This window comes from Typopeltis vanoorti, chromosome 16 (genome assembly GCF_054136105.1).
Source record: "Typopeltis vanoorti isolate ZY-2024b chromosome 16, IOZ_Tvanoo_1.0, whole genome shotgun sequence".
Classification (NCBI taxonomy): domain Eukaryota; kingdom Metazoa; phylum Arthropoda; class Arachnida; order Uropygi; family Thelyphonidae; genus Typopeltis; species Typopeltis vanoorti.
In genome coordinates, this window is record NC_143564.1 from 43,805,322 (window position 1) to 43,830,249 (window position 24,928).

The 24,928-nt window shown below is 35.9% G+C and overlaps 1 protein-coding gene across 1 annotated transcript in view; it reads right to left on the reverse strand.

The window, feature by feature from the left end:
* Positions 1 to 18,607, reverse strand: part of LOC150097978 (transient receptor potential-gamma protein-like) — a 35,361-nt gene extending 16,754 nt beyond the window's left edge. The window contains exons 1-9 of the mRNA XM_090406650.1: positions 18,453 to 18,607; positions 15,616 to 15,853; positions 9,828 to 10,172; positions 8,276 to 8,446; positions 7,626 to 7,860; positions 5,750 to 5,902; positions 5,487 to 5,626; positions 2,301 to 2,413; positions 1,563 to 1,817 (exon numbers count right to left, since the gene is read on the reverse strand). Of these exons, the coding sequence (XP_090262776.1) occupies positions 1,563 to 1,817; positions 2,301 to 2,413; positions 5,487 to 5,626; positions 5,750 to 5,902; positions 7,626 to 7,860; positions 8,276 to 8,446; positions 9,828 to 10,172; positions 15,616 to 15,853; positions 18,453 to 18,607 (1,805 nt within the window). The remainder of the gene's footprint in view (positions 1 to 1,562; positions 1,818 to 2,300; positions 2,414 to 5,486; positions 5,627 to 5,749; positions 5,903 to 7,625; positions 7,861 to 8,275; positions 8,447 to 9,827; positions 10,173 to 15,615; positions 15,854 to 18,452) is intronic.
* Positions 18,608 to 24,928: the final 6,321 nt, after the last annotated feature.

Here is a 24,928-nt window from a genome sequence, read left to right on the forward strand (position 1 = left end):
TGGCATTGTTCATAACAATTTTGTATAAAAAAAGTTTATACTTTGATTTTCCAAAACAACTCACTAGAACTGAGAGGTTCTGGAACTACCAGTCGCACAGTCTTGGTCTGGCTCTTGGAGATTTTCGTTTCTTTGGATCGCTTCAGCGATCCAGAGAAACGAAACTATCTGACAAGCGGTTTACAGCCAATGACGATGTGCAAGACCGTTTCTTGGTTAAAACCTTTGACACAGATTTCTTCTTCTTGGGTAGGATAGATGCCAAAGTGGAATAAATTAACAATCATTTCTGGCGACAATGTAGAAAGGTGATGTGCACTAAAATCGACTTATATCTGTATATATCAGAATAAAGTACCGTATTTCACATAAAAGTAATTGCAATCTTATTTTTGAAACACCCTCGTACGTATAGAGTATGCTTTGTTTCATTCAGGTAAATAACATCATACCTGATGAAAATTATTTTAAACTAAAGAGAGAGAAAGAGAGAGGTTATTCCTTCATGTCTGAATGCATAATAAGCAAGACCTGCACTTTCATCCTATTGCCAGCAGGCTGTAAAAGTGCTTTCTGATCATATAGATAAAAAAAAATTAGAAAACGTTTATTCAGTTTCAATGCGTTCAATACTTCAGATTCACATGTGCTTCACCAATCATTTCAGATAATTCTTACTTTTTCCCCCCCAAGAAATCCAAACAATGTGTCTACATCACAGGCTTTTCCAGCTAATGTTAGTACCTACTACTACCAGCTTCGTTACTCAACTATTGCATGTACATTAAGATACTACTGAAAAGTTACCAGACTTGTTAAAAAAACAAAGTATAAGCTTACTTAATTACAGATCAATATTTTCTTCAATACATATTTTCTTGTAGTCACCTTGCTGATTAACGAGCCAAGCAAACGGTTGTACCATTTCTCGGGATTCCAGGGGAAATTCACGTTTTCTAGAGGGAAAACACGCATTCGTCACCAACTAAATCCCTATTCTGCTGAACATATTTCAGAAATGTTCCACGCGTCTTAGAGGGAATCCTAATGTATGTCTTTCCAACCCATATGAGGTGTCGGCACTAGCTGCGCTACACAGGTACTGCGTGTAATTTGTGTGAATACAAAATGTGACAAAGTGAGGTATTTTGATTTCTATTAATCTTCGGTTACGTATTGTGCTACTGTGCCAAAGCCATCTTATTTAGCGATAATAATAACTTTGTTCGGAATGGCTTACTATTATTTTTAATTTTTTCATCACCATTTTCTAACCCTGGCATTGGTTCGATTGTTATATGTTCGGTTTGAATGTTAAAGATTATTTTTACAGCTTTTGTACTACTCTTATATTCATTCTTCCCTTTAGATTGTAATTAACTCATAATTACAATCTAAGTTATTGTTTAGTTTATAATTATGAGTAACTAATCAAAATCGTAATCTTCTTCCAGTGAGCTTCTGAGAAAATAAGACGCACAACTTTTGTTAACTACAGCGAATATAACATAAGTTATTTGTCCAATAACCAGTATTATAATCATTTGTCTATAATTTCTTACTTTGCAAAACGACGCCAAATTTCGCAGGAACGCTCGTAATCATAATTCGGAGTGCCATCCGGTCCACTGTAGCAGAGTTTCCTATCCATGTCCGCGTAGTACCAAAGCAATTGGTTCATGCCGCACCCAAAGGCAAACAAAACCAAAGAGTAAATGAAGAAAAATTTTATGATATCGAAAACCATCCTCCCAAGAGAAATTTGAAGTGGGCCAAGATGCGGATTAATAGAAAAAATGTGAACCATCTTGAGGAAGCTAGAATAAATAAAATCAAATATAAAATATTTACGATTTTTTTTTAGTTTTTATATAATGTAATTAGCGTAATTAAATACACTTTAATTTACTACATGGAATCAGTTTACAATTTTAAATTAGCATAAGAGGAATTAACATATCTCTAATACTACGAAAAAAGGAGTTAAAGAATTAGTAAATGTGGTATCAAATCCTTAGAAAACAAAATACTACTTTATTTTCTCTAGATGCAATGTTCTTTTGTCATTTTATGGTATCATTATTGAACACAGTGTTAAAATTATACGAATTGCTAACATGAAACAAATCGCCACACAAAACATATACAACACCATACGGTGACCAAGAAAGAATATTATTCTGATTATGAAAATATGAAGTTATTACAATTAAAAAGATCACAGTTGTCACATTCTCTCAATACCCTAAAGAAATTGTCACATATTAATATCTTGATTTCTAAACGCTACAAGATCTTACCTCAAAATGTTAGCAGCACCAAACATTCCTTCGGAAATCAACATTGGGTCATAAGGATCCCATTTCTCTCTCGGTTGATAAGCAACTCGGCCGGCAGTCAGATCCCTTTGAACCTATACGACATAAAATGAAACAAATACTGGGACTCATTAATTGGCGGAGAATTATTGAATGGTTTCTAGACATCGTAGCACCGGTACACTACACGCGTTGATAAGAATGGGTTAGTATACATTAGTTCCTCATTTGGGTGAAACTGGTCGTTTGTTTTTTTTTCCCAATGAATGCTTATTTTGAACTGTAAATGCAGTTTTATACGCGCGGAAATAAAATAAAATTATTTTCAATAATTGAAAATGAGTTTTAAATAATAAAACGATAAAAAAGTAAATCGGATGGAATGAGAACACAAAGACATTAAAGGATAACGAAGGCAACTATGTGACGTGGAAGGAACAACGTTTTTAGATATAAGTAGTAACCTGTAGAAGTTCTTAGTGTTTCGATAGAACTGAAATAAGCATTATTTTCCCCATGAAATATAGAAAAATTTTAAGAAGCAGAAGACTTGATCTTGTCTGGGGAGATTGTTATTATAAGCTACAAGGGAAGGTGAATTAAGACTTTTTCTAAGAAAAAAGAACAGGAATGTGTTTTTGCTAAGATTAAGATCAAAACTAAGTAGGTTGTCGATGTAGTTAACTTAAATGAGATTGTTATTACTCCGTTAAAACTATGACATAGTGTTGGAGGTTAGGGAAGGAAAAAAAAAGTTAATTTACGTACAGAAAGAGAGTAAGTGATATATCTGATCTATGGGTACTTCTGCATTTGGAACGGAGAGAAAAAACTGACTACCTAATTATAAAGAATAGAAAACATGAAAGAATACCGAGCAAGGTTCTTTGTGTGTGTGTGTGTGTGTGTGTGTGTGTGTGTGTGTGTGTGTGTGTGTGTGTGTGTGTGTGTGTGTGTGTGTGTGTGTGTGTGTGTGTGTGTGTGTGTGTGTGTGTGTGTGTGTGTGTGTGTGTGTGTGTGTGTGTGTGTCAATTCAATCCATAAATGGTTGGTGGTTGGTGACATTTAATACTTTGCGTGCGATAGGGTTAGGTAACTGGGAATCCCAGCTCAAAAGATCAGCCATTGAACCAATTTAAACTGCTTCAGACCTTTAATGTACAGAATGTGGCGTGGTCTCGCACAGGGAGATAGATCTATCACCTAAAAATATTGACAAACAACTACGCTACAGTGAGATCAAACCCACAGCCATAAGAATGAAAAGCGGAGATATTCGCCACTCGTCCATGCAGCTGACGATCTATTCCTTGATTCAAGACAGTTTTAATGCATTATAGGTTTTCAATAACCTTTCATGGATGGAGTGACAGAGATAAAATATTTTAATATGAAATTTCTGACTAATTTGTTCTCTATTCTGGATATTTCGAGTACCCAGAATTGTACAGAATGTCAATATATTCGTTATTTATTTTGAACTGTAACACTCTCCTGACTGAACCCAAAATCTGTCTGATTTATCGTCATTCATCATTTCTTTCCCCTCATTTACTGTCTAATCATGGAGCCTTCTGTATCATGCAGATCAAATCAGAGCATTGTTTGGTGATAAGTGTTCGCTTATATACAACAGCCTTTCCTTAGAATGACTGTCGAGTTCAGCATAGGTAATGATCTAACACCATTCTGTACAACTGTGGATACTCTGTACTCTTGGCTGAGACAATCTACTGATTTATGGCGGAAGAAATTCATATTTTTTGGTACACTCTCTAGTTGTTTATGGAACTGCCTGGTTTTCATTAGTTTCTTTAGTTTCCTTGCCGTCACCATAATTTTATCCGATGCTTTAATTGTGTTGCAGTAGAATTCATCGACGTCTGATATTACAGCCAGTATACTAACATCTGCTGAAAAATCAGTTAACTACAAGAGATCCTCCAATTTCTAAGCAACACATACAGTTAAATTCATTTTCATTGTGTTTATATGTTGTTATGCCAAGCAGTTGGTCACCGATTCAAGAACAATGAGAATGTCCGGATAATTTTTTCAGAACAGTGCCTATATTCATCATACTCATTTTTTTTCATTCAGATACTGATAAATCACTTAGCTTATTCGTAAAAAATTATTTAAAAACACTGATATGAATCATACAAGGAAAGCAGTTTTAGAATAACAGTGGCATTACTAAAGAAGATTTTATATGGGCTATTTGTTATATGGTTCACATGTTTCTGCTTTTACCTTGAAGTGTTCTTAGCCTGGGTACGGTACCAATATACTATTATAGGTTTACAGTTAAATCTTTCACGGGTGGGAGCCACATTATAAAAAATGCATTGATAGATTTCGATGACTATTTTAGGCATTTCCGAATCGACGAAATACTGTCAGTCAGAAGAGAACGTACTTACAAAGTGATCATCCTCCGACAGTGATAAGATATTTTATCAGTGATCATTGGAGGATGATTCCTTCTAAACTATATTGACAAACAAGGGCTGAATCGTAGTAGGAATGTCTTTCTCCTATTTTGTTTCAATGAAATTATGCTTTCTCCTTTTTCTCTGAATCTATTTTTACAGTGTGCGATACGATCAAAATGCTGATTATCCTATTGAGCTGTATGGTATATTCATAAGTTACATTTTAATCTAAGCCTTTCGCTGTTTTATATTGAAATAATTTGGATGCACGTCCTCAGTTTTAAGAATACCTGGTTATAGTTATTCAGAAGAATAATGGTTCCCCATTCTTGTTTTTCGTAGACATATTTCTTCTAATCTTACAAGTTATAACCTCTGTAAGGGCATTGAAACTGAAATTTAGTTATCAGGTCTCATTTCCCCACTCGGAAAACAGGCAAACCGGCCAGAGAAACACATGCAGTTCAGTGGGATAATACACTGGCCCCAATGCTTTGGTTGCTGACCTGAGTTCCAAAAAATAACAATAACGATAAACCATAGACAAGATTTAGTGATAATTACTTGTTCCACCTGTTGTTACTATTTCCTCTCCATCCGCATATCCTGCAACAAAAAGAATTTTTCAATTTGACAAAATTCATAAGACATTTGAAATAAAGTACGCTGTTTTACACATTTATCTTTATGGCTGGTATGGCATTAATCTTTCAAAATATTATGAGTAGCGTACCAAATACCAGGCTGTAATCCTCAGTCCAATCCACATAAGGTAGAGCATGTTACAGATGAAATCGAGAATATTCCACATATCATTCATGTAGTCTTCGATTCCAGCTTCCCATAGTTGCTTCACCTCGCACCATATGAAGCCTAATCAAAACATACACAATAAACAAAAGTCACATTTCTGTAATTTAACTTTTAATGGATTTGAGTTTTGGATTTTTTTAATGCCATTACAATATGAATTTATTAATTCGTAAGTATACGTACCCATTACATAAAATATGATTGCGATCTCCACAATCCCAGGCAGGTGTCCTCTTTCCTTCAGTTTTGAGTCCTGTATCCATCTTTTCATAGATTCACTTCCAAACCATTCAATAACAATTGTTTCTACCCTCTGAGATGCTAGAATTAATAGGACTGAAAAAATAAAGAAGCATTAAAAAATGGTTAGTAATTTTTACATAATTGAGTGTGTAAAAATTGTAGATTGGAATTCAACTGTGAAAATTTTTAGGTAGTAGTTAACTAAAAAAAAAAGCACCACCATCTACCGGAAGTCTGAAGTGGATTGAAAGAATTCCATGTTTGATCTTTATAGTATATATAGAGGAGGGCTTCTGGATCAAATCCTTACCCAATTCTCAGTACTAATCTATTATAGGCTAAAAGCGTTTCGTGGGTGTGATTCGCATACCCCCCCCCACTCCAATGTTTTCACAGTGGATGCTACAAGCGGAATCTGCCAAACGTAAGGAATGAATTCGTTGAAGTGATTTTCAGCAAAAGTTTACATCGACATCGCTCCGATTCTCTAGAGCAATACGATCGCTTTACGGTCTAGAGAGCATTCTCAGAGTTTGAAAACCTGCCAGTTGTGTGTTACTGAGTTCATTGGGGGTGAGGGGGGGTTAGCCGTGAAAAGATGCCAGCGGAGTTTTCACGGTAGAAGTATGCTGAAACCCACTTTATTTAAGGTTCTTGTAATGGAAACGTGAGATCTCCTGTTGAGGAATGTCGATGGCAACTTCCCGACTGTATTTATCCTTCAATCACAAATTTTATTGGTGCATGCCAATGTTTGAGGAAAACTGGTGTTGCATCTGAACGTGACGAACAGCAACTCGAATGTTCGTCAAGTTGATGTTTCTAGAGTTATAAAAGTATAGCACCTCAGAGAGGGAGATTACGAGTTTCGAGTGAACTCATGTTGTTATGTTCTCGCAAACACTCATGCAGTAATTCAAATAACCTTTCACACAGATTTTATTTTTGTATATGCATAGTTTGGACTTGCTGGGAAATTTGCAAAATGAGTTAGGGTATTTTGGAGGGTGTTTCTTTATCGAAGCAAAGGCGTAGGTTACATGATGATGAAACACAACTGCTATTTTCCACAGCTCTATATCTGCGGCATCTATTCCCCCCCCCCCCGAATGAGAGTGCTGCTGTGCAGCTTGGGGAAAGTCTCAGGAACTAAATTTATTGACTGAGTGTGGCGAATTTGATTACATTTCGGTCAAGAATGCAAGAATATGCAAGACCATATGTTATGGTTCAGAAATCAGGTGCTGCAAGACAATCTGTGGGACCATTTCCCACGAACTACATCTCGAAGGCGTTCGTTTGCAAATGGTTCCTTGCAAGACAATGAACTTTCCTGGTGCAGCATACACTTTCCAACAAAGAAAACACAATCACCAAAGCAATGCTGACTGTTTTCTTTGACAGGAGTAACATAGATGGCATAGACAAACAGCGTTTCTTCGAATGTTTGTTCTAATATTTCATCCGTTTCGGTGACTGCATTACCAAGTTTACAGTAGAATCACACACGTACGTGGCTCCTTCATTATTTCATAACGTAAAGATGGGAAAAATAAGTGTGCACCTTAGATTACCTTGCTTGCAGCAGAGTGAAACTGCCATATTTTTTCCGTTAAGAAAAGTTGCTAAATATTTCACATAGTTGTCACTTCGATGATTAGTTCCACATACCAGATTCCATTAACTGATCCGTAGAGTAGCAAGTTATTAACATGCATTTCTATTATAAAACACATCTGTTATATAACTACATTTATTTCATTTATATATCGTATATAAATTATACATCACTTGTTATTTACTAAACTTTACTTACAAAGAAAAAAGCAATACGATGCTGAATGGCAAATAAACTTGATGAATGGCTTCTTTGCGGTCTTACCAAAGCGAGTGGATGGCGCCGCTATGTACGCAAGTGAATAAAGAGGAAACATACTTCCAAGTTTCGCTATTTCCATTAACTGTCCTAAGGTTCCTTTTCTTCTGAATCCAGGCATCCCCTCATACCAAACGGATGCGAGAAGTTGTTGAACATTAGCGTGAGACACAAACTAAATAAACGAAAAAAGGTTGCCGTTTACTAGTAAGGAATGTGCGACAAGCAAACTGTGAATAAAATATCATCAGGACTAACAAACAATAATAGGAACATTCATTTAGAAATTGGAAATCAAACGAATAAAATGGATCGATATTTATTCTATTAAATCTCTCTCTCTCTCTTTCACACACACACACACACACACACACACACACACACACACACACACACACACACACACACACACACACACACACACACACACACACACACACACACACACACACACACACACACATCCATTTTATTCGTTTGGAAATCAAACGAATAAAATGGATCGATATTTATTCTATTAAATCTCTCTCTCTCTCTTTCACACACACACACACACACACACACACACACACACACAAAACATTGCTTACCATCTTCTGTTTATGCACTATTGCCAGTTTTAGTCGCTCCAGCTTCATCCTCTCTCCAGGCACGTATGCTGGTGCTGTGGGGTCATAATTCAGTATCACTTCTAACTCATATGACGTACGTGTATGATCCAGCAATGCTGTGGAAAATTTTTGGCAAATTTTGCGAAATTCCTTGAAGAGAAAATTCCAGTTATAAATAAAATCAGTGAACTGTAACCTATAAAGGTAAAATTATTAAGAAAACGTCCAAAGCTAGTCTTAAATGGAGGGGGCAGAATTTTCCTCCCTCGATACGGACATATACTGTATACATTGCATTATAAATATATTAATAAGAAACGAGTAGGGAAAATCAACACACAAATCTAGTCAGTGCTTTTAGAAATGGAATTGTAAAAGTAATTTTATGTAGCTTGTCTTGCATTCAATTTCAAGCAGTTCTTCAACCTTTACCAGAGTCTCTAACACTTGATAAAGGTCATCTTTTACTGAATATCCCTTTCCCAATAAAGTAATATATACGTATATATCAATAAATGAAATTAAAGCTAATATATTTAATTATTTTAACGCTAAATCACTTAGTTTAAACAAATACCGTTTTAGATGATAGTCCTTTTTAAACGTACTCGTTAAAATGTGTAAGCTTTTTTTACCCTCTTAATAAGCAATTTAACTTCATTAATAAATTTGATGCTCTTGGATACGGCGATTCATTCTTTTAGAGTTAATTTTATTACAACAGTGAGGTTAACTGTTATCTCCATAGCTTGCCTTGTGTAACATTTGCATATTCCTTGCCTGGTTTTCTTATATGCTGGAGGAAAATTCCGATTTTCCCCCCGATTCCGTATTAGAATAATGCCCAGTTTCAGTCGATATTAATCTCCCACCTAAAAGCAACAGCCATGTCCACGTTGGGATTCAAACCAGTAGTCTGAGGTTGGAGAGCGGATATGCTAACCATTCAGCCAACCAGGTAACTTACAATGACACTACTCAAAAACATTATATACACCTGACTGTTTGACATATCCTTACCCCCCCCACACACACACCAACATACTGTTGGCCTAGCTGCGATTGCAATTACAAATATCATATTCCTAGTTTGATTTTTTACTGAATGCTCATAAACGACCTTGTATATTTTTGCCCATTTTAGCATTCTCATGTCCCTTTCGTTCATTTCTGTAGTCTGCCTAATTACGTTGTTTTACACATCAACGTGTCCAGTGTTTATTGATTCAACGTTGATGTCAGACGATGCTGTAATTGTACTTCAGTGTCCTATATAAGCACAGTATATTTCAAGTAAGTTTTAACAATATTTTTTGAATGTATTCGGCTTTACTTAAAACACGAAAAATGAATAACAAAATGGGCATAGCTCTGGGAACATTTGCGATCTTCGCTATGCCCTGTTGGTATATCAAATTATACCAAAATACGGAACCGAAAATATTATATATTCGATTTTTATTAATTTTAATTTTTATTTTTATTAATTCTATATTTTATTAAAATCCACAAGTGGGTTTCAGTAACTCACCGTATACTCCATTTGAAATTCATTTTCCGCACTGCTCAGTCTTCTTAGTTCACCGCTTAACTCAAACGCAGTTAAGATTGGATCCTTGCTGGACAGAGAAATTAAAGATGGCGACGTTAGTGCTCTATAAGCATTGATTCTAGCACGCGAATGTCGCAGACAATCCTCCTCAGTTGCTGAAACGCATTCTTCACAACCACACCGGACGTCATGTGGCATAGGTAAGGTGGCACCACGATCTAAAAGGAGTTTGATAATTTCGTAGTTGTCACGATGAGCCGCTAATATTAAGGGAGTAATATCCTTCGTATACGTAGCATTATCGGGCTCAATCATCTCCCAACTCTAATGAATGAAATAAAGTATACAACAATAACTAATTAATTAATATAATCATGAACAGAAATTCATATTTAAGCATGTTAATCAAATGAAATAATGATGCGAAAAATAGCACGTTGAAGCAAAATAGTCATTATTATTATTATGTATTATTATTATTCACGGCATGTCCAGGAATCCGGAGACTCATCGTGGGAGATACAAATCAACCATCATACACAAAAAACCCTATCACACCTCTCCTTGAATCCATTCACCGTCAGGGAACTCACAACCAATTCTGGCAATTCATTCCGCTCACTCACTCACTACATTCCACGCAAGATCTGGTCCTACTAACCACACACACACTAGTACACAACTTCCACGGATGGCCCCTAGTTCTCTGACTATTTGTCATATGTTGAAAAAATTCACTAGCATCAATTTTATAAAATCATTTTAATATCTTGAAAGTTTCTATCATGCCCTCTCTTTTCTGCCTATTAACTAAACTTTGTAACCCACAAACCTTCAACCTATCCTCATAGGGAGTAAGAGTATTCCACAGACCTATCACCATCTTGGTCACTCATATCTGAGTATTTTAGCCCACCTCCTGGTCCCCAAGAAACCCAGGAGACCAAATCTGTGTGCAGTGGTCAAGATGTGGCCGAAATATAGCTTATAAAGTGGGATAATAACTTCTTTATCAAGTTTCTCAAGATCTAAGTAATTTGTTGAGCTACTTTACCAACTTTTGCAATATGCCTCTGAACTTTAACTCTTTGTCCACCATTATCACAAAGTCCCTAGCCTCATCAATTTCCTGCAGACCAATACCATCAATATGATACACCATATGCAACCATTTCATACCGAAGTGCATAACCTTACGTTTTGCAACATTAAATTGACCATCGTTATCTTTTGCCCACAATGCCAATTTATTTAAATCATCCTGCAGGATATCCACACCACCTTTTTCAACTTTTGCTCTCACCAGTTTTGCATCATTAGCAACCAATTGAATATCCCTTCTTAAATCTTTCCCCATGTCATTGATATAAAAATTAAACAGTGGTAGTCCTAGTACCGGACCTTGAGGTACTCCATTAGTCATCATCATTCTCCTAGACTCCACTCCACCGTATACTACTCTCCAGTGTCTATCCATCAGCCCTCCCCCTATCCATGCTACTAGCCTCATATCCATTTGCTCCAGTTTTTGTAGTAGTTTTCCATGTAGTGTTCTGTCATATGCCATGGCAAAGTCGAGCAGTATTATTGTGTAGCCATTGCCTTTATCCGATTCTGCTGTCACTTTATTACAAATTTGTGAATAAGTTACTAAGACAGGACCTACTCTTTACAAAACTATGTTGTCCACTATACAATGTGGCATCCTTATCCACCCACTGTTGCATTTGACCTTTCACCAACTTTTCCAATACTTTAACAACTACTCCAGATATATCAGTTGGTCTGTAGTTTGCTACCTCTGTCTTGGAACTGCCTTTATTAAATGGAACTATCTTACTCTGTGTCCACTCCCTTGGAACCATGCCAGAGCTGAGACAGATTGAACAACTTCGTCAGAAGCAATGCCATTTCTCGTGCTCATTCTGGTAGTACCCGGGCTGATATGCAATCCAATCCCACTGCTGTGTTCACATTCATATTTTTTAATATACTGAACACCGCCTGTTCATCTACCTCAATGTTGATATGCATCTCTGTAACATCAGCAACTGTAAAATCACCACTTAGATGATACACCTTTGCAAAATGATCGCTCAGCAACTCAACTATTTCGTTTGGTTCAGTGACCTTCCTACCATGGTCATTGTTTAAAGTCATTCTACCATAGTAATTTTTCCTCTTACTTTCTACATAACAAAAAACTCTTTCGGGTTTATTTTGGCCTGTTTGACCAATTCTCGCTCACAGTCTGATTTAGCCTTCCTTACCTACTAGTCAGCCCCCTTTCTTGTACTTTGTACTGCTCATTAGTATGCTGATCACTTTTTTTTCATATTTCTTCCACAATATTTTCTTTTTTTGCAGCTCTTGCTTTATATCCATACTCATCCACTTAATTCCAACTTACATTATCCACCTTACCTTGGATATGCAGTCTGATACTATTACCTCTCAAGCAATCTCTGCCCACTTGCAATGCACTACTGACAATCTTTCCTTGTAGTAGCTTCTCAAGCCATGGCACTGTTCCAAGATGACTCCTGAGTCTCTCATAATCACCAGCCTTATAACTGACAGAACAAGAACTTCTCAAAACTTCTCTATGGTCACTCTCAACAACTGGAAGCAGAATGTCTACCTTGGTTAGGATACATCTTCTGATGCTATTATCAGATCCAACACCTTTAAACCCCTTGTTCCCTCTATAACACGTTGTTTCATGTAATCCCTTAGCAACTGTATAAATCCCACTTCCATCTTGCTGTTCCCTCTTTCCCCCGTCCAATCGATGTACCCATAGTCGAAGTCTCCCATAATAATAATTGTTCGGCCTAAACTCATTGTGTTGATTTGCTGATCCATGACATCTACATCTTCCTTTGAAACCCCTGGTCTATAGCAGCACCCAACAACGTATTTTGTCCTATTTGCCTCTATCTCACATCAGACTGCCTCAAATAAATCACCTTTCTCAGATCTGATATCCTTTTTAACTTCTAATTTTGTTGGTTCTATTTCTGTAGCTTTTATCAGCAATAGTCCACCTCCTGTCCTGTTCCTTCTATCCTCCCTCTTCTTCTTGCCCACTTTATCGTCTTCGTCACTTTAGCAAAATTTTAGTAAAATTTTCATTTTTATTGAAGTTTTGTTACACGCTGATGAATGATATCATAAAGTTAATTTAAGTAAAACTGAGTGATGATAAAATGGTCAACCTTTTTTTTTTCAAGAATGATGCCACTACTGGCAGTACTCTGAGAGGGAAAAGAAAGAATGAAGAAACAAATGAGAATGGATCTGGGCAACTCTACATTCACGATTTTAGGAAAATACTTCTTGTCTAGTTAAGATAGTTACACTAGTGGCCAAAATTGTGGAAACCTTTTGGAAAAAGTGTATTTTTGAGGTTTGATGGCTCATAACACCACTTTTGTTTGGAGTAATACCATAAAATTATATATCAGTGGAAAGATAATTTAATCAAGAATGTAATGCAATAATATTTTATGGAGGACTTTTTATTAGAACAGCAGTTATAAAGAAGAAAAGTGAAACACATAGAAAAAATGAGATATACAAAAATTCTCACAATGTGAGTTAATACTTAGTTGGGTAACCTTTAGCGTTAATTACGGCCTTACAACGCCTTCCCAGAGTGAACCAAGTTTTTTAGTTCTGCAGCTGTTATAATGTAAAACCAAGATTAAATTACTGCTTCTATTAATTGAGTTTTATTGGTGGGTTGCTTCTGACTAACAAGAGTCTTTAGTCGGCTCCATAGATTTTCGATTTTGTTAAGGTCTGGGCTATTCCCAGGCCACAGCAGTGGAATATGATTATCTTGAAAACCACTTTTTGCACACAGCAGCAACATGACATGGAGCTGAATCCCGTTGAAATATAAATGCTTCATTATCTTGGAAAAGATCGCGTGTGGAAGGCTTCAGTTGAGCTCAGGTATTTGATTTATGTATTTTTGGGCATTTATATTCCCATTAATCACGCAAATTCTGCCCACACCTTTCGATTTCTTTAATTTTATTACGTTTTACAAGCCTTGATAGCAATCACATAACACACTGACAAATATCCTCCTCTCAGCTCCAATACATGACATCAATAGCTGAATCCTACTGGGACCTTATTGGCTCATTGCCAAAACAAGATGACACCGGATTGGCTCTCTAAACACTCATGCTCATTGGCTCCATTCAAATGAAGGAAAGCTACTTCATATCAACCTAAGCAAGTTGTGCTTCTTTTTTCTGGTTATTTGGTAGCTATAACTTTTCATAGAATACAGATAATTGAACAAACTTTGTTGCGTTATATTCGTGATTAAATTATCTTTCCATTGATGTATAATGTTATAGTATTGCACCAAAACAAAAGTGGTGTTATGAGCCATTAAACCTCAATAATACACTTTTTCCAAAAGGTTTCCACAATTTTGGCCACTAGTGTATAATAAACTATAAAGAATAAAAAAAAATGTTGAAAATAACATGAAGCGGAATAGAAGAGGAAACTCAACATTTATATCAGACAGAGAGAGAGAGAGAGAGAGTGGAATTTATCACCGAAATAGAATCTGTGTTATTTTTTCGTTTCGAATATTTTGGACAAGTGACGTTTTAGTTTCAAGTATTTTCCTTGCAGTACTCTACTTCCTTCTGATATCAACTAATCATCCATTATAAAGTACTAGAGAAAGATTTTATCTTTTACAGAATTTGTACCCAAAGTGTTTTAACTTAATTTTTTTATGGAGAAACCATCCAGGAAAGGTTGGTCAACCTACAGTACATTAATACCGTAGATGGGCAGTAAGGAACTTGATGACTCTTTCATTGTTCACATTTGATCTGAAACGCTGTGGATTATATTCCTTGGGAAACAAAAGATGGCATACTGTTCCAGAGGGCAGAAGTGGAGTGGATGAACGAAGATGCATAGAACTTTGTTCTGTGAATTGGAAGTTGAGCTGTGAGATGGTGTTAATTGACTGCTGCACGCGTTTGGATGGATTCGATAGAGAGTGGAGAATTGTTGATGTTGTAATGAACAGAAGCCATAGAATTTATAGAAGATGCAGGCTGTAGAAACTGAACGCCTGTGTGAAAGTGAGTGGAGTGTATTAGTGAGCGAGGGATCAACCAGTCAATCTACCTGCCCTTTTTTGCATAGAATCCAGTATTTTAGAAGCTCTTAGGGAAACCACTGCAGATGTAAGAGCAGTATTCAATGATGGAGTGAATTTGTGATTTGTGTAGAATTGGGAGCTGTTTGGAGTTAAAGTAATCCCTCTAGCGAAAGAGAAAACCTAATTTTTTTTGGATGCAGAGGAGGAGGAAATATTTGTGACATGTTTGTGCCAAGAGAGTGATTTTAGGTTAGACTTATACTGAGAAGGTAAATCTCTTCGTGAATAGAGATTTGGGTATTGGTAAGGGTAAGAAAAGGCTTCTTTTTTGTAAGAAATAATGCACAGGTGTGTTTTGATGGCGCTGAAGTTAAGAAGGATGTTTAGATATTCTTATTGAGTAACTTATATAAAATATAGTTCAACTATTGAATTGAAACCTCCAATAATATTATTAAGTTTAAATGTAATCCAGAGATAAACAAAGTAAAGGTACAATGTTTCCATTCCCAAACTTTTTTCCTGATCATCCAGCGTGTGTTGAAATTAAGTCGGTATTCCGTAATTTTTTTTCTAAAAAGATTTAAAGATATAAATTATAAAATATTTAAGAATACTTACGTAAAGTTGATTGGAAACATGAACCGTTTCCTCATGCTGTAACAGTATTTCCACAGCCTCCACATACTCCTCGTCGATGGCGTGAAGTAGGGCATCATAAGGTTTAACTCCGCACTTAAGAAGTAGCTCGATCAGCTCCAGGTTTTCATTTTCTATGCATACTACGAGTGCTGTTCTCCCAAGAGAATCTCGGCAGTTGATATTGAAACGCTTGTTTTCTGTGTGGTTCTCCAGTAACCTGAAATACCGAAAAAGAGCATTTGTAGTGTCTGATCATAAATTATGAAAGTGTCACATACAGACATATCAGGGTCAGGTTCTGGGCCACTGTCGTATGGAGAATTTCGTCGCATAGCAGACTGCTGCCTTTTTTCTACATATAGATGCATGTAATGGTTTAATAGCATATGTCGTAAATGACGTGCGTGTGATGATCCTCTGAAATTTTATGTATAATTCTTTTGTGCTTCTTCAAACTTCATTTCTACTCCTAGCCAATTTTTAATCTGTTAATGCAATTTTTTTAACCATTAAAGCAGTAATAGTAAACATAAATTCGTTAATTTGAATTGTATCGGTTTAATTTGCATTTCATCCTCTATAATCAGAAGACATTTGTGAACGTTGCCTTTCCAAAAATATTTTGCTGCAATGACAAAAGGACATTTTCATTTTGTTTGTAGGACATGTAAGATGAATTAAATATTATTTTTTTTGTAAAAAAAAATATATATATATATTATTATTTGCAGCATAACAATATTCAGACGGTAAATCGGATTTCCAGGAAGAACAAAAAACAAGGCTTGCCAAGTCCCGCACCAGTCATAGTAGTCCAAGTCCCGCACCAGTATATATATATTATATTTAAATGCCGTATAACCGCAACTATAAATTACCAAGTAAAGTAACTATTATTAATACATTATACAGAAAAAAAATTAATAAAATTTGTATTTCATTGTCACACAAAAAAACAGAACTATACTATAAGTGTTATAAATATGTAATAATATGTAAATCATCTGTGCTGTAAGTATGTAATCACAATATGTAATAATAATTTTAATAATAAAAAAGGATTGAACTAAAAAAAATATGTAATCAAATGTATGTAATGTAATGTATGAATGTATGTAATGTATGTATCATCTGTAATCAAAGGTAATCTAAATATGTAATCATAATTTTAATAAATTTAAAAAAATTATTATTATATGATACCTCTATGGAGTCTGAGGTTTCATCGGGGATCATTATACATCATATAGCATAAGATCTAGAGTGCTTCATCCATCATCTACACACTATGCCATCTTCGGCCTACTAATATTTCGGTTGATAATTATGTTTTCTGGTAGAATTTCCTGCATACACAGAATGAAAAACCGAAGTTTCCTGGAGAAGAAACTATCGTACTTTCTGTATGAGATCGGCTAAATGTCCTTTATTTAAAAAAAAAAAAAGAAGAATTAAAACGTCCACACAAAAATTCCTCTTTTCAAAATTTATGATGAATGAGCAGGGCCGGTCCGAGAGTATCTGATGCCCCTAGGCAAAGAAAATTTATGCGCCCCTGTACATTGTCTCGATATATATATACAGTCATACCCCCGACTTACGCGAATCCGAAGTTACGCGGTTTCTTTATATGTACGTATTCCCGTCCCGCTTCACGCCTCACCACTAGTCGTATCTTTCAAGCGCCGGCCGCATTCGCCAGTGTCGCACATGCTGTGAACAAGCACTGACGTGTTTCGCGCGGTCTCCATTCATACACGATTTTTATAGTCTACAAACCTTGCGGTTGTTTAATGTTATGTTCTTGATAAAAATTTTATCACATAAAAAATAATAATGTCATCCAAAAGAAGCAAGTCCGATTCTTCTACAGCTAGCAAGAAAAGAAAAACTTTGACTTTGGAAACAAAACTCAACATTATTAAGGATTTTGAAGGAGGAATGAAAATTTGTGAGCTAGCAAAGAATTTCGATCTACAGGAATCCACAGTAAGAACAATCATAAAAGAAAGGTTTACAGATTTTGGAGGACATGGATTCTGACGAGGAACGAATTGTAGCCACAAGGCAAGGAATTAAAAAATCATTAGCTTGCTATGAAGAAATTTTGCGTAACAAGAAAAATACATTATGCCGTCAGACGAATCTATTAGATTTTATGAAACCATCGAAATAACTTTCTTTTTTTTATGTACGAAAAATTACAATTATGATTATATTTCTTAAAAAATATAGGTGTTTATCTAAACCTTTGGTCCCAATTGTATGTTTGTATATATAAATTACATGCAAAATTATACCCCGAGTTACACGAATTCGACTTACGCGCTTTTTGTTGGTCCCACCTACTGCGTAACTTCGGGGTATGACTATATATATAATATATATATATATATATATATATACTTTCCCCGAACTATGTAGAAAATCCCCGAAGTATTAGTGGCGTAGTGGCTCCCCGAAGTCTTAGCGCCCTTAGGCGATTGCCTAGGTTCACCAAATGATAAAACGGCCCTGTGAACGAGACAAATATATCTCAAAAATTTCTCTTGGTGCGAACATATTTTTTAATGATGTCATCCACACAGCACTAATACATAACCCCTCAGGAGTAGGATTCGCATTAAAACGAAATCAAAATGGCCTTCTGGTAGCATTGTGCATAACCCCAAGTCTCTTTCTGCAAAGAATGAATTAATCAAATTCGTATAAGTGAATGAAATTACAATAATTAAAAAGGAAAAAGGTTGGAATGAATTATAAAATACTTTATCTCTTTGCTGAAAAAAAAAATGCAAATATAACTGTGAACTTACCTTCTGACTGCTGGGATATCGTTCCTTTCTACACACAACAAAAATTTCTTCTCGTATACTGTTAGCTGCGGCTCTCTACGTTCTTCGTTAACTGGAAATATGGATATTATTTCTTCCCCGTCACCAGAAGCCAGCAATTTCTTCTTTCCAATCATGATGCTATCCTACCAATTAAACATATATTACTAATTTTACTGTTTTAAATAGAGACCGAACAAAATGTCCAAAGGAAAGTACCCGCATTCATACAAAGTTTTTGTCACCGGTATGTAAACAAATACTCATTTAAAATCGAAGCAAATCGTCTGACTAAAATTTTTTATATCTGAATGTTTCGTATTAGCAGGAGCAGACGAAGCAACAACATAACAAGAATCATTTATTTCCCTCTTCCAGATGTACATAATAACTGACTTGTTTACATTGTAAGTGCTAACCTCTGTCGCATTTTTCATTCATCTTAATCAAAATTTTGATTTTCTGGTTAGGTAAGTTTTTCAATCATTTTGCTTTCTTCCAGAATTAAATGCTATCATTTAATTTTCTTTTAGAGGCCATTTTAAAACTAAAACAAATAAATAAACGATGTTATATTATTATTGCCATTAGAGCCAAACGATACTTCAAAACTTTTAAGTTTATATAATATAACATTATATATAATGAGAAATATTATGTATGATATATTTAAACATTTATATATTTTACGGCAAAGTGACATAACGACTGATTTAGTATAGCGATTCGAAATTTGATTTATTATTGCGAGATATATTTATTTATTTTATTTCTACTTTCCACAACTCTGATTGTGATAAGCTTATAATATGTGTACGATTATATATTTATCTTTATTTTGGGTATTTAATATAGTAAAATATCATCATCCCAAGCACCATCACCAATGGCTGCCTTGTGTGAGGCCTAAAGATTGCCTGAGATCAATTTAATAAAGTCAAAAATGACAACATAACTCTTATAAAGTTTCGTTAATTTATGTGCCAAATCTCTATATGCTTTTTTCATACATTTATTCGAAATTCCATCCTCAAAATGAACAACTGGCATAAAGTGTAGACAATTCTAATACAGATAATTTTTGCTATTCAGCTTTTTTTTTTTTTTTCCACTGCCTTGAATTTAGCTGTATACTAGGACGAAAATTATTGTATGGCTGCAGCACAGATTACGAAACCCATCGGCACCGAACGAAGAAATCTTATAAGTTTCTAATCCAGTCATTAGCGAAATTGTATTATAACATTGTTCTTGTTATCAGGTATGAAGCAATATGTAACAGTAGTTCCTGCTTCTCCATAACTGCATGATTTTTCGAAAGGCTTCGTCAAAGGGTTAAGGAATACAAGCATCTATGAAATATAACTCATCTGAGAGAAAGGGTATGTGGGAGGGGGGGTGAACACAGTACTGTAAATAAAATCATTAATGCATCACTTTAGTTAAGTATGGTGTGGCATGAGAAATATTTTGAAAAATATAGGTCTATAGGTCTGGGAACTATGCTGGAATCCTTGAATATTTCTTCGCCCGGATTCAAAGAAAGCTGATCTATGTTTAGGCAATAAGACATCATTGGGAAAGTACAAAGAAAAAAGCGCGCAATAATCAGATCTTAAAAATACAAATCTTTTATCTCTATGCAGCAATATTACCTATTACCTCCCTCTCTCCCTCCGCGCTGTTGTGTGTGTGTGTGTGTGTGTGTGTGTGTGTGTGTGTGTGTGTGTGTGTGATTAAATCATCCAACCTCATGTATAAAATAAAATTTTAGAAGTAACTATAGAGTCCTTTCTAGGATTTCAGCAATTCTTTACTGTGAAAAGATTACTCAATTTTTTCTTGACTATTGCGATATGATCCCTAACCAAACTTCATATAGCTGAATGAATTTTCGTTCTTGTGTGATTTAAATTAAAATGTCCGTTAGATATCCAATGTGTACCTTTAACGTAACTGTCATTCGTAAATATCAAAGACAAATCAAAGTTTCTCTAGTTACAAGTATTTCTATGCGTAATACTCACCGTTCCTCCCAAGTAACAGTCACAGAGGCAAAACAGTAAACTCCAAGAAACAACCACACATACACACACACACACGTATACACACATATACAAACAGTCAGCTTGTCATTTCGGGAAGAAATATTGCTACAAATTGGGAAGACCCATAAGCAACCGCTGCCACACTTCTCACACGCCGTTGGCATTAATCAGATTAGGGTACTGAGATGACTGGAGAAATGGAAATCGTTCAAATGCACTCGTGTTGTTTGAATAAGGATTAGTTTTCATGTTTTATAAGTTCACTGGGATGCATTTTAGAATCCATTCCAATCCAACTGATTTAACGAAGTATTAAATCTTCAGAATGGTTTCGATCAAACTCATAACTGGTATGAGACCTAACACAGAGAGTCAGTGAAACTAAATTATAAAGGGAGGAATGGTGTGAATGTGAGTGTAAGAGCGACAATGTTGGATAACTGTGCTAATGACTGGATTATCATGTAAATTATTACGAAGAGAGAACGATTTCGACTTTGTGTTCGTCCGGTTCGGACCCATCAAACGTGCGCAAAGATGTCTACATGTATAAGGCACTAGAGAAGAATAGAGATCTACATGTTGTCCAACTGTGTCACGCAGACTGCAGACAAGAGTATACAAAGAAATATTCAGATATTTTATTATGTCTGTACACGAAGCTAGAAGTATCAGAAACAAAGGGGTAGAGTCTGTTGCCTTGCTCAATATGTTGGGACCTCAGATTGGAAGCATTAGTGAGACCTGGCAGTCAGAATCAGACCTACTAACCAGTATCGAGTGTCAAGGGTACAGTATTTTTAGGAAGGATAGACAGGATAGGAGGGGAAGGAGCGTGCTGTAAATGATATCGGATTACCTGAATCCAGTTAGTGTTGAGACGTATGATTGTAGTACTAGTAACAGTATTTCATATGGCAGTGAATTTGAAGCCATCTGGTGTGAGGTGGAATCTAACAAGATCAATTACATAGTAGGATGTTGTTACAGAACTGGTGGATCGGTTGCTAGTGATGAAGAAATGCATCATCAAATAGAGACGATGAGCGAGGAATGCGTAATCATGACGGGAGACCAATTATCCAAACAGTGATCAGGTAGGTGAAATCTCATCAGAAGAATGAAAATGCATTTATTGAGCTGTTGCGGAAGAACTTCCTCAAGCAGCATGTCTCCGGTTGGTGACAGTGATCATGTGGTACTCACTTGGGAAGTGATTAAGTTTATGAATGTTTTCCATTCAGAAAAGGTTACATGTTGAACTACAAAGGAGGAAATTATGACCAACTGAGGAGCATACTGAGTTCAGCGGAATGGTATCGGTTGGTGGATGGGAAGAACATCGACAATGCATGGGAAGCATTTAAAAATACTCAAATGATGCAATATCACAATACATCCCGAGATTTCGAAGAATAAATAAGGTAGGAGTCAAATATATATGTAATTTTATTAAGCAAGAGATTCGTAAGAAACGGATCATATGGAAGGAATACCGTGTGCATAAGGATGGTGTTCGTTATGAAAATTATAAGCAGCAGGCTAGAATAGTGACAACTTTGTACGGAAAGCAAAGTCTGGGTATGAGAAGAAACTTGCTCTACAAGTTAACGACAACCCACAAGAATTCTGTCGATATGATGCAAGCAAGAGAAAGAATGAATATGAAAGAATAAATCTTCTGAATGCAGATTGTGTTAGGGTGACAGATGCAGAAAAGGTTGTACAACTAATGAGTGCTGATATTGCTAAAAGTTATTAACCTCGTGTATGCAACATTGAGTTCACTGCTACCCCTTCACTGAATGAAGAAATTCAGGTGTATGAAGAGAAGGAATCAGAGCTTTTGCACAAACTGAACAAAAATTCAACAATAGGAAACGATGGGATATCAGCGCTTGTGCTAAAATAGTGTTCAACTGAACTGGCTATTCCTTTGAACAACAAATGGAATTTCCGCAGGAATGGAAAGAATGTATGGTAATCCCATTGCACAAGAGTGGTAGACTGATGTATCCAACTATCGACCAATCAGTATCTCAGGAGTGGAGGTAAACATTCTGGAAAAACTGGTAAGTGCTCGCATTCAGAAATGGGTCGACAGTGAATTTCTACTTTGCAATGAACAACATGGGTTTACTAAGGGAAGGTCATGCTTTAGTAACTTGCTTACATTCTATAATAATGTTACCATTAAACTAAACAAGGAGAATGGATACACCATGATACTTTTGGATTTTGCTAAGGCTTTTGACAGAATACAACATGGAAGACTGTTGCATAAATTGGAGAACGTGGGTTTGGGTTATGCAACATTAGCATGGATAAGAGGATGGCTGACTGACAGATATGAAGAAGTGGTATACGGTGTATGCGAGTCCGCAAGATTTATGGTAACTAGTGGTGTACCACAAGGATCGGTCGTTCTTCAACTGTTATTCAATCTGTACATTAAGAATATTGGGAAGGATTTGACAGGCAACATACAGCTATTTGTTGCTGATGCAAAGATAGTTAAAGTAACCAGGAATGCTTCTGATATGCAGTATTTGCAGAATTATTTGAATAGGATGGAATTGTGGACATGGGAAAATGGATGCGAGTTCAATGTCAATAAATGCAAAGTCATGCACTTTGGCATGATTAGATATCCAATGGTTGTATTATATTGGTGGGATTATGCAAGAAGAAACTGATGAGGTTAGGAATCTTGTAGTGTTAGTAGATAGCAAGTTGAAGTTCAGGGGGGGCCATGTAGCAGAGATTACAAATGCAATTCAAAAGATAATTGCAATGCTGAAACGAACTTTCACATGTAAAGATAAGGATGTCGTTATGTCTCTTTACAATGCTTTGCAAGACTTTACTTGGACTGTTCTGCGCAGGTCTGGTCTCCTGGTTTCTGTTGTGATTCTGATACAGTGGACAGAGTGCAAAGGAGAGTGTTAAAATTTATATCAGGATTGTGGAATACTGATTATGAAGACAGATTGAGAATTTCTAGGCTGCAAATACTAGCAAACAGGAGAAAGAAGGGTGATATGATTGAGACTTACAAACTTCTGAAAGGGTCATACAGAATTTCAATTGATGGAATTTTTCAATTTATGGAGGGTGAAGAAAGGACATGAGGACATCCTTGGAAGCTGAAAATGAAGGCCTCTAAGAAGGGGGGGTAAGGGTTAGATTTTTCTCACATAGGGTGGTGCATGATTGGAATGGATTGCCATTGGATGTTGTGAGTGCAAGCAATGTGAATGATTTCAAGAATAAGTATTAAAGTTGGTGCGCATAGTATGTCGCCTCCCTAGATTAGTCCCTGACTCCCTGAGGTCTCCTTAATAATAATAATAATACGTTTGTCTACTGACCACCTTCCTCCAGGTCAGTGGTTTCAGATTTGACAAAACAAGTTTTACTCTAGATATACTTCTATTGAGATACATTTCTATATTGCTTAAAATTATTAACTGACTTAAACACAGAGAAAAAATACAAGATATTTAATGAGGTTTCACTACTAGTTTCGTCGGAAATGCAGACTTCGTCAGGTGAATACAGTACCATGGAGAAAACAACATCTTAAAAATATATTGTACTTTAGGCAAAGACAGAGTTTAGAACAAGTAGTAGTTGTATTTGAAATTGAGTTCGAGCGTTAGTTCTGGCATGAAGCACTGTGCGTGTGAATGATATCATGAGTGCGCCAGAACTGGATTACAGCGCTGTGTGAATCGGGCAGGCTGTAACTGAGATTGCTGTTTAGATGGGCAGCGTCGATAGGTATTTCTTTGGATTCCAAGATACGTCTTTCTAATTCATCGGAGCATTTATGGATGTTTGAGGTTGAGTTCCAGTCTATTTGATGTTGTCGTCCTTCAACACTGGTATTGGCCAAAAATAAAACGTGGCTGGATAGGGCACTAGCACGGACGCTGTTATAAGTTTTGGCGCACTCATGATATCATTCACACGCACAGTGCTTCACACCAGAACTAACGCTCGGACTCAATTTCAAACACAACTACTACTTGTTCTAAACTCTGTTTTTGCCTAAAGTACAATATATTTATAAGATGTTGTTTACTCCATGGTACTGTATTCACCTGACGAAGTCTGCATTTCCGACGAAACTAGTAGTGAAACCTCATTAAATATCTTGTATTTTTTTCTCGTTGTTTAAGTCAGTTAATAATTTTAAACACGTCATTTCACATTTTATATATTTATAAATAAATTCTGATAAAAATTTATATATCTCCCATTCTCTATAAGGGAATAAAAGGCGTTAGCTGATTTTTATATGTATGAAAATACAGTATTCTAGTAAAGTGACATTACTGATTTACCATTCAGTGTTGTGGTTCCATCTTGTGTTATTTATTGCAACTACAGCATAATTCCTCTGTT